The sequence below is a fragment of the Lotus japonicus genome, chromosome 2 (genome assembly GCF_012489685.1).
Source record: "Lotus japonicus ecotype B-129 chromosome 2, LjGifu_v1.2".
Classification (NCBI taxonomy): Eukaryota; Viridiplantae; Streptophyta; class Magnoliopsida; order Fabales; family Fabaceae; genus Lotus; species Lotus japonicus.
In genome coordinates this window covers 82,302,315-82,312,946 of record NC_080042.1, presented here as the reverse complement: position 1 = coordinate 82,312,946, position 10,632 = coordinate 82,302,315, and the positions used below count along the sequence as shown (strand labels likewise).

General features: G+C 35.4%; 1 protein-coding gene across 1 annotated transcript; it reads right to left on the bottom strand.

Annotated features, from left to right (window-relative positions):
• Window positions 1–2,810: 2,810 nt before the first annotated feature.
• Window positions 2,811–10,018, bottom strand: LOC130740274 (pectin acetylesterase 8-like). The gene is made up of 19 exons (XM_057592814.1): window positions 9,668–10,018; window positions 8,760–8,881; window positions 8,575–8,657; window positions 8,099–8,228; window positions 7,927–8,006; window positions 7,715–7,801; window positions 7,513–7,637; window positions 7,359–7,419; window positions 7,157–7,210; window positions 6,987–7,064; window positions 6,740–6,845; window positions 6,135–6,280; window positions 5,858–5,983; window positions 5,494–5,565; window positions 4,630–4,698; window positions 4,454–4,523; window positions 3,432–3,483; window positions 3,229–3,338; window positions 2,811–3,083 (listed from the first exon to the last, which is right to left on the bottom strand). The coding sequence occupies exons 2-16, from the start codon at window positions 8,878–8,880 to the stop codon at window positions 4,512–4,514; spliced, it is 1,350 nt and encodes a 449-aa protein (XP_057448797.1). The 5' UTR covers window position 8,881; window positions 9,668–10,018; the 3' UTR covers window positions 2,811–3,083; window positions 3,229–3,338; window positions 3,432–3,483; window positions 4,454–4,511.
• Window positions 10,019–10,632: the final 614 nt, after the last annotated feature.

The window sequence follows — 10,632 nt, the reverse complement described above, 5'->3', positions numbered from 1 at the left end:
ATTTATGTTTGGATACTTTTATTTCGAAACGAAGTTTGATATCATGAATTATGTTTGGATAATACTAATGAAAAACACTTTTAGGTTGTACAATTACTAAAAAGGGTATGATTTTTATAATAAAATTAATATGAAAAAAAAAATCATTCATTATTTTTAACTACTCTTGTACTGTAGTTAATATAAAAGTATTAAAAATACATGTTAGTAATTAAAATGTGTAAATTAAAAAGTAACTAAAACATAATTAATTAAGCTGTTTTTTTTTTGAAAGGTAAGCTGTAGTTAATTATATATAGGCCCCGTTTGGAAAAACAGCTTAATTAGACCATAGGCGCTTATGACATAAGTGTTTATTCATAAGCTATTTTAAAATATTTATTAAAATAAATTGAAAATAAGCTATATATAAGCATAAGCTCTTTTTCATAAGCTATCCTGAATAACTTATGAAAATAAGCTCAAAACAACTTATGGTAAGTCATAAGCTGTTTGCATAAACTCTCTCAAACACTGACATAAGAGCTTATGCTATCAGATAAGCTCAAATAAGCTCTTCCAAACAGGGCCATACTCTAAATTAAAATACAAAAGAACGTTTACTTCTTTAATAGATAATACAGTATATTATTATATTTAAAAAAATCACTAGTTTATAATATATCTTTCTCGTGAATGAGAATTGAGTTTTTCAATTTAAACAGATTTCATGAAATTTAAGGAGAAATGGGTAAATATTGGAAGTTGGGGTAGTATTGTCTGAATGAGATTTTTTAGTTTTAAAATTTATTTAGAATAGTGTCAACGGACTTTCACTCAACGTAGAAGTGTTGATTTTGGTGAGTTGAGTGAAAGTGAGTTTAGGATTAAAAGTGGGTTGAGTAAAATTAAGTTTAAAATTTACCAAACAAAATGACACAAAGTTACATAGAACTGAAAGTGCTTTTGAAGGGCCCAACTGAAAAACAAACATACCCTAAAAAGTTTATATCTTTGGCATAGCCATTGCACGCCGATGGACAACACTGAGTTGTCTTTGCTGTTCAAACTATGGACAGCTTCACCAATCAACAGCATGGCGTCAAATTCAATAATCTGCGTCAAAAATTCGGTGTTGTCTTCCGTGGTTCAGTTGAAAAATGAACCACGGTGGTTCACTTTCATATACACCGTTAGATATATTATTAAAAATTTCAATGGCTTAGATCTTATCAGTTTTAAAACGACATTTCCAATAATGTCCTTTTCCTCCATAGCTCCACGCTCTAGAAGCTTCTAGTTTCATGTACGACGACATTAGAACCCGAAGTTCGCCGGCAGCACCTCCTCCAAGCTCTCCGGCATGACGTCATTATCTCTGGGTCCCTTCACGCCATTATCTCCAGTAGTGACTCTTGCCACGTTCGCCGCCACAAGCAATGAACAAGTTCAGCAGCGACGTGTGTTTCCGATGGAGATCTTTTAACTCCCGATGTCGACCAACACCACCAAGATCTCCAATGACAGAACCACAATTGGGATTCCGCAACCATTGTTTACATCGCTGAGGTTTCCAGAGAGAGTAGTTGTCTTCCAAATCTGCTCAGATCTGTACTCGCTTGCCGCTTCCGGCATCGCAGCCGGCAATAATGGTTGTCGCGGAAGTGATAAGCACGGAGGACTAATTTCGGCGAAGAAGAAGTCGACAAAAGTTGTTGATGATGGCCTCTTATCCTCTCCATCTCCAGATTCTCATCCCATCTTCGGCGGCCACAACTAAGTGCATAGGCGGAGGAGGGAGGCTACATGGTGGGGAAGAAGAGGGAGGATGTGAACTAGTTGTGACGACGGTGTTTACCGGATTAATCGAAGGAAAGCTATCTCAATCAAAGCATTAATCGAAGGGATGAGACAGATCTAAAAACCAGAAAAAATAAAAGAGTTGGGAGCAGAGGGACCAAGGTCCGCAGCAAAGAAATTGGACCCATGACATATCACGATTACAGATTACTGCTTTGCTTGGACATGGTGTGGTGGCCGGAAGATACACGGCGGAGGAGGTATGGTGGAAAAGAGAAAATGGTATTTTTGGAATATCTGTTTGTTAAAAGGTTATTTTTGTATTTTAAGACAGTAAAATGGAGTGAACCACGGTGCTTCACTAAACAAGCTGACCCACCGAAGATCGTCGTCAAATTCAGCAATATGAATTGTGCTTTATTGAGTACTGTGTAACACCGGTTCAATGTGACTTTAAGATTCTTTACCTGTGTTGGGATGGGAGCACCACATATAACTTGGGAGACACAGCTAAAGAGTATTGATATTCTAAAATTTACAAATTTTGTTGGATGCTTGCTCACATTTGCTTGTGTGCCAGCAGCAAGTGTCAGGTGTGAATGTGAAATAGGCACACTTCAAAAGAATGAACCCATTAACCCAAGTTTAGATGCTAAAACAGTGTTTAATAATTAGTCTATCTTACAAGAAGTTTATGATGAAAGAATATAATAGAGGTTTGAGGATTTTTCCCATGTTGAGGTTTCACATGGTTTCACATGATTCACATGTTATTATCATGTAAATCTTTGATATTTACCACCCTCCTAGTGTAAATATTAAATAAATGAAACCCTTATGAAGGAAGAGACAAACACAAGTTTTAACGTGCAATGTCATATCATATAAGAGAATCCATATCTTAGGATCTGGATATTGATCTTATGCATGTGAGCAGACAAACAATTAGCATTGGTAAGGTGACCTCTCTTGTGAAAGCCTCATATCATACATCAAAAAAAAAATTCTTTTTTAATATAGGCAAGCACAAAGAGCCACAATGATGGTCATGATTTTATTGTTAAGTTGGGCCTTCAAAATGATCTATGTTCATGACAGATTAAAAGTTGTACAGACCGACCAAAAAAGAAAAAGTGAAACCAGCCCTTAGGTTAGTATGTGACTATATGCTACAGAAACATCTTCAGGTGCATCATTATAAAGATTTTCTGCCTTTATTGTTGATTACCAAACTAACTGATCAACAGCTACAATGACACCAGCTGCCCAGGCCAATGGAAGTCCACACTTGTTGAACTAAACGACTATGCAAAGAGAGAGAGCAGACAAAGAAGTTGTATTAATTAGCATCCTATAAAAAGTATTAGTACTCCTGTATACATTTTTCTTGGCACTAAGACCTGTTTAAAATTGAGCAAGTAAGACCAGACATTTTGATTATGTGCTTACAGTGCAAGATATATGCAGCAGCGCTGAATCATGATAGCATTAATTTGCGCCTTCACCAGCTGGTTTTGTGCACCTTCCAAGCCAATTCTTGTGAATTGGTGTCACCAAGTCTGTCATTCCCAATTTCCATTATCAAAGTTTAAAATGAGAACTACACTGAGGTCTAAAATTACTGATGATGCACAAAGTGAGGTATACATTACCAGAAAGTCTATTAGGCTAGAATTATAAGAAATCTCCCTATCTGTATGCAACCTGGAAACATTATAACTTTCGAAACTTAATGCAAAATTCATTGGAAAAAATGATAAAGCAGCAAATGAATAAAGCACACTCTGATTCATGAACCGTTCAATTAAATACACCTCATATTTATTTGCTTCTTCACAATTCAATGAGTCTGACATCAACATTTAGCAAGTCTAGACTCATTGTAGCTTAATCTAATCGTTGAAAAATACAGTCCACATTAGAATTTAGTTTATTTCCCCTCACCAATGCACAACCAGAAACAGTCATCAACATCCCAATTATATGTCCCACTAGTAATAGAACCCGAGAACAACTCTCCTAGAGCCCCATTTACTTAGATAAGTGGGAGAATCCAGCAACTAACAAGTATTTTTTCAAAATTTAACAACTTGAACAGCAAAATTTCCAAGCTTCACAAAACCAATTCTTTCTTATGATAGAGGCCATTTAAAAGAAGCACAAAAGTAGAGTACCAGAACATCCCCTCCCCCAGAATGCAGCAGTAATAATTTACGCCAAGTAATCGCAGCTAAGTTAAAGCTTAAACTAAATAAACAGGACCCAACTGGGGAGCTCTCTGTCTGGAGTTTATTGCAGGTCTCTATGAAGTGAACAAAGTGATTCAAATCAATAGGATAGCCTTTTATTCCTTATTGTTTTGCACTACCAGCACCCAATTGATAAATCCATCATTCCCACAATAACAAAAACTAAAACCCAAAAAAACAAATATACAAGTTCTTCAACAAAGTCAATCTGAAGTTTACCAAACGTCATTTTATAATCCTCAAAACAAATACATCAACTTCTTCAACCACTGACACTACTAAGCAGATAAGATAAGCAATAGTAGTATACTATTAGCTTTGGGAACTGTACCAAGAATATTTCTAACAACAATGAAACAAAATCCATATCATGAAATCAATCATAAGGCATAACTCACAAATCATAAATTCATAATCCTACTTACATGGTAGAAAAAAAGCCAGATGGCCCAGTTTGGTCAAAATTAATCAGCATATCAGCTTCTATAGGATAACCTATAAGATGCAATAGCCATACAAATATCACTCATCAACAGAATTTTCAAATTAATAATAAAAAAAAGAGAATAACAACAGCTTTTCTTTTCACATTTATGCTTACCAGAATAACCAAAGGTAATAGAAGCCCACTGATCCCTTGTCTAATGCACAAAAGCTCAATCCATTTTGCCTAATAAGGAAAAAAAAATGAAACATGCAAGTTTAAACCTCTATGCAGTTTATCTGGAAGTAAAACAGAGTTCAAGATCACAATTCATGATGTTATTGAGTATATTGATCTACAATTGAAAGCGAAGTTATAGATTGAAGCGAGGTGGGTGGAGATGGTAATCGGAGAGACAAATTACCACCACCAAACACTACGATTACGACGATGCTGAGTTCAGTTCGCGGCGGCGAGTAACGACGGAGATCGGAGAATCACGAATCAGTAATCAACGCTCGAATTCCGAGAGATAATCATAGGTTTATGATGAATTGGCTTTTTTGAGATATATATTAAATAATTATGTTACTTTAATATTTAAAAGATAACGTCTGACACAACTGATAGATAGTTAAGCTCGTTAAACACTAGTCGAATATTTAATCTTTGGATAAAGTGTATAGGGAAGGATTTGTAAGAGTTGTTGGGAGATGTCTACCCATTTAATGTGATCTCGCAAAAGCTTTGAGAGGATTGGATTAGTAAACAAAATTCTTAGTTATATGGAAGTTTCTTTCTTGGAGGTTGAAATTAATGTGAAATTTATTAAATTGTACAAGTCTCAATACTATAGCATCAATTTTTTTTTGTCTTTGTTCAGTTTTCTGACTCTAATCATTCTTTTCCTTCTTGAAATTCTGTGAAAAAGAACATGAATCCATTGCATATCACTTTGAATCTAAAGCATTGATCAATTTCTTGCTGTGAGACATTTGTACAAAAGAGTGGTTTGTTGCAGAATAATGCAACTTAGCTCACCTTGTCTGATAGTTTAGGAAAACTGGGTCTTCTAGCTGATGCACCTGAAGTTCCTTTGGTTGTCACATTTTTCTAACATTCACACAAATGTAAAACTCTTATACATCAAGTATAGACAGAATTGCAATAATGGAATATACATTTTTATTGAAAGAATATAGGAGCCTTGGCATTAAACAATGATGGATGGCGCCCAGCACACAAGATCAGTGCAGTGGCGGGTTTTCCTTATTCTGATAGCTTGATAAAAAATGCAAATTATATTTCCTTAATCAATCACTAGCTAAACCAATCAATATGGATTTATAAGAATGATGAAATATATATGTATGTATGTGTAGATTTTGATGAAATGAATCTATACTCCTGGATGGTCTTGTGGGGGTTCGAAAACGCGGTTGTGACAAGTGGGATTGCAAGGGTAAGGGCAATCTATCTGATGGAAGAGCCTTCTTTCATAAAACCAGTCTGCTACAGCCTTTGCAATCGTCTGCAGAATGTTAAGCAGACAAGTTAGCTACTTAGCTGAGTGGGATATGAAGGAGAGAAGGTAAAAAAACCAAGAGAAAACATAAAAAAGAGCATGGTATGTTATATTTTCTGGTGAAGAGGATTTTTTTTTAAATAATGCAGTTTCTTACTGTCTTGTTAACCACAGGAGAGTCACTTGTGAACCATGTCTCCTGCATTTCTGTTTGGCAGTGAGCATAGCAAGAGTCTATGAACATTCCTTTAGATGGAGAGTTTCCTAGCACAGTCAATGCCCTTAAGAATTCTGTCCTGAAGCCTGAAAATAAACTCATGCATTAAAAAGTGAAGGCATAGAACTGCTTTAATATCGTGCAGTCGGGAACTCTGTTTTGGGCCCTGAGATGCCTAAAACTCCAGAAGATCTATTCTCCACATTGGGCTAAGAGCAAACAACACAGGTGGATTGACACCACATCTTTCATCTAAAACCATAAGACATTTGGTGTATGGGTCACATCTCTTATACTTTCTTCACCTCATTCATTTTTAACCAATGTGTTCCGGACATCATACTTGAATTACCAACACTCCATAGGCCCCTTAAGAGCTTTCATGAAATTTCAGAAGGATATGACAACCTATGAGGGGCATGACATACTATGGACATATCTCTGAGGATGATTTCTGAATTCTGATTATAAACTTGACGAATTTCCTTAAGTTCAGGTTTAGCATATTTCCATGAGATACAAATTACTAAGATCCAGTGATTCACCTTGCATTAGATCAAGTTGATCAGGTGAGCAGTTGTTAATATCCATCTTGCAGCTATGCCAATGGCCACTAGGATCAGCTACACCCGGCGCCAATATGTTCTTTATCTGAATCAAATCGAGATCTTGGGGATCAGCAAAAAGACTAGTTGGTTGTATCTTAGGTCTAGTGATATGAATATATAAACCAAAGATCACCACTTTGCAAATAATTAAACTGATGTATGCTGAGCAACAGCATAATCTAACCTGCCACGAGTCGTATGCCGCGTTTACAAAGAAGATTGGTGTAGTGATTTGTGATACCAAATATTGCGGGAAAAAGCACTGCAAGATTGTTCAGAAATCAGAAGTATCAGTAACACCTAAAATGGAATTGCAAAGGTTGGAAGATGTAACTGTATAATTCAGAACTTTACCAGCCCTGGACTGATTCTTGAAGTGCATGATTGAGGCAAATTCCTTGCAGAGCCCTAATAAAAAGAAAATAAAATCAAACTTTATTTAGATCTCCCTTGAATGAAAGCTTCAGAAAACATCTTTCAAATGAAAAGTGAGAAAAGATTACAACACATACAAATACTTCAGAAAATGGAAAATGGCTAGAGAAAGGAAGAGTACATGTGTGATAACAACTTGAGTGAAGTACTGTTTAATGTAACTTGATCCAGAGACATCCCTTCTGTTAAAAGTAACATATTGAATCATGGTATGATTTAAGGAACTCTAAATTTTCATGAAAATGCTAAGCAGAAAGCAAATCACAGGGACTTACGCATTGATGAAGTAACCAGCATCTGAGAGGCATTTCACTTTAGCTCCTCTCGGTAATAGAGCTCGAAAGCGATCACAATGCAGTACTGAAGTCAATCCTCCAGCTGAACATCCAGAGATAATAGCCTGAAGTTACAAGTTTCCGTGAGTGAATGAACAGAAATCAATAGAGTGGCATTTGGCAAATAATCAATGTCTCATACATTTCGAGCATTTTTCATTCCTTTTGCTAGTAAATCCTCAATGACAGCAGCAAAAATCCTTGCTCCTCTGAAATGCAATTTAGTTACCTGATTTACACATCATTTTGTTAAAACTTTATCTGAAAGAAGAGAATAGGGAAACTTTGTACTAATAACTAATGTTTTTGTAGATATTTAATTTTTGAAATTCCTTTGAGTTTTGCAGAACTTACTGGATTGACTGCTTCCACATCACCAGTAAATGATGACCCATCACAATATCTAACCTTGATTCTGTTCCAATTGTAGAAATCTGAATTTTACAATACTCATTAGAACTTAGAAGGGTAAGCAAAACTTGGGATTCATAAGGAGAAACAAGATCTATTGACTAATGGGAAATACCTGGATTAAACTGTTTCCTGTTGTGTAAAATTCCAGAAAAGGCAATTTGGTTGGCCATTTTCTTGGATGAACCTAAACGGTTGTTCTTGCGACCAAGGCAAGTGGTGACATTGTTGCACCATCCTCCTCCCTAAGATAAATGAAGTAGAATTCAAGTTCATTACTAATCAAAGAGAACCCTCAATGCTTTGTCCAAACAAGTAGAACACTGGAACAAATTTGATATTTAAGATTCACTCTTCAGATGACTCTAAATTTTGAAAAAAATCATTTTGTCCAGGAGTTAAACAAAAAAACGAAAGCAATGTTTTCTTGAACGTTATAGGCTATATTTGGATATCCGTTGACACTATTGCAAACGAACGTTAGCATGTGCGTAACTATTCTTATAGATAAGGATGAAAGTTTATTCACGTTGCAATCAAATGATATAGGAATACAAACTTATTGATGGCAGTTTGTAGAAAGGGACACACCTCAAAAGCAACTAACCAACTGTTAATCCCTGCTCCATATCCCTTATCAAAATGGTAAGCTGGTGGACTACCATCCAAACAAACTGCAAAAAAAAAAAAAATTGAATCTCAATTTCTCAATCATTAAAAAAACAGCAAGCATGAGATTAAGAGCAGAATTAGTAAAGTTCGCAAAAATCCCTAACCAGCTCCTTTTGCTACCGCGTTCCGGACTAAAGTAATTGGTACATATGAAGCTTCTGCCTTCAGCAATAGCAATAAGCACGCTAGAAGGTTTAACCATTGGCCTGTTCTTGTGCTCTCCATTCTGTGCATATCCAACAAATAGAAAACAATAAAGCTATGCATAATCAGGCAAAAACAAAGCACCTTATAAAATCACAGAGTATTAGCAATAAGATTGCATAATAAAGGAAACCCTTTCAGAAAAGAAAAACCCTTCTGTAAATCTTATGGAGATCCCAGGCCCTTAATATGGAGGAACAAAAATTACCCATTTCCAAGTACAAATTGGCAGATAAAAAGCAAAAGAGAACATAGAATATGGAATGAAAATATGGAATTAATGGAATTTGATGTCCTAATCAACACATATGAACAGATACAACTTTTCCACAAAGCAAAATGGAAATACTTTAACTTCTTATCATCATCTTAGAACCATTGAATTGCTTCATCCATAAGATGCCTGAAAATTCAATTCAATTCAATAAATGCATAATCCAATCTTAGCTCAGAAATTGAAACTTCTGATTTTAATCAAGTCAAGCAAATTAACCCCAAATCCCAATGCCCCATTGGTTTCCACTTTCCTCAACTGAAAATTACAGAAATGCATATCACGCTGCACTGCACATATGGCCTACATAGCACACAACGAATCACTGATCCCATTCCAACCCAACAACCCATCCTATATTCTAAAACCCAAAGTTAGAAACTTTATTCCAACCCCACAAATTCCCAGATGATCAAAACAAGAAAAAGTATAAAAAAAATAACGAAATGAAAAATACAAACGCATTCACTCACTATTAGCATTATGTGCAGAAAGAATGGATGAACATGAATCACAGTAGCTAACTAGCTATACCTGAAATGCAGAATGGAGTGGACAGTGCAGCAGAGAACGCTCAATGCTTCAGGATTGAAGGAGGTTTGTTTATGAAAGCAAGTTGAGGTGAAGGTGAATGTGATGGCTTGTGAAGTGGACCAACTAGAATGTAACTAACATTAACAATGGTTGATATGTCAACTTCAATGGCAGAAGAGTTGAGGGAAAAAGATTAAAAAATGTGTAGAGGGAAGAAAATGGGTCTTGAATTTCCTGTTAAAGAATTGTTGGTGTCGTTCCTGTGAAAGTGAGTGTGTTCAGAGTTTTTCAGTTTGGGCAGAGAACCCAAGAACCGACAGTGATTCTCGCACAAAAACCACGCCAAAATAATGGGTTTGATTGTTTTTATATGTACTTCTTTTATTTCTCAGTTATAGAATGTCCTTAAAATATAGCACAACATTAACTAAGAAAATAAGATTAATACAAATCCGTGGATAGTTGCACTTCTTAAATATTTAATTCTATTTAATTCAGAATTTAATCTCTGATCAGTGCGTGTATAAGAAAACATTTATTGAGAGAGACTAAGGGCATGTTTGTTTCTTGTTTTCAAAGCAGTTTTCAGATTTTACTGCTTGGTATGACTTGTTTTCAGTTTTTGAAAACAGTTCTCATTTTCAGTTTTTAAAACTAAAAAAAATAAAACGGCTAAAAGATGCTTTCAGTTTTTGTTTTTAATTTTCAGATATCAGTTTTTTAAATGTTGGAAAACATGTAAGTCAATCAGTCAACCTGTTTTCTTCTTCTGAAAACAGTTTTTAAAATTTATTTCTCAAAATTTTTAAAAACTGAAAACATAGCTGGAACCAAACAGGAACTACTTAAAAGTGTACGAGTTTCAAACATATTTTAGCACTTTAATCCTTAAGCAAGTGGTTTAGTAGCTCTATGCTCATCAACTCTTGCGAATGAAAATTTTTATTAGTAAAGCTCCAACAGCT

Excerpts from the sequence above, each read along its gene's own strand:
- LOC130740274 (XM_057592814.1), bottom strand. The coding sequence starts at position 8,880 with ATGGAGAGCACAAGAACAGGCCAATGGTTAAACCTTCTAGCGTGCTTA. Across the intron at positions 7,420-7,512 it reads GCTGGTTACTTCATCAATGC|AAGGGATGTCTCTGGATCAA; the intron begins GTAAGTCCCTGT and ends TACTTTTAACAG. Across the intron at positions 5,566-5,857 it reads CCCCACAAGACCATCCAGGA|AAAAATGTGACAACCAAAGG; the intron begins GTATAGATTCAT and ends TGTGAATGTTAG.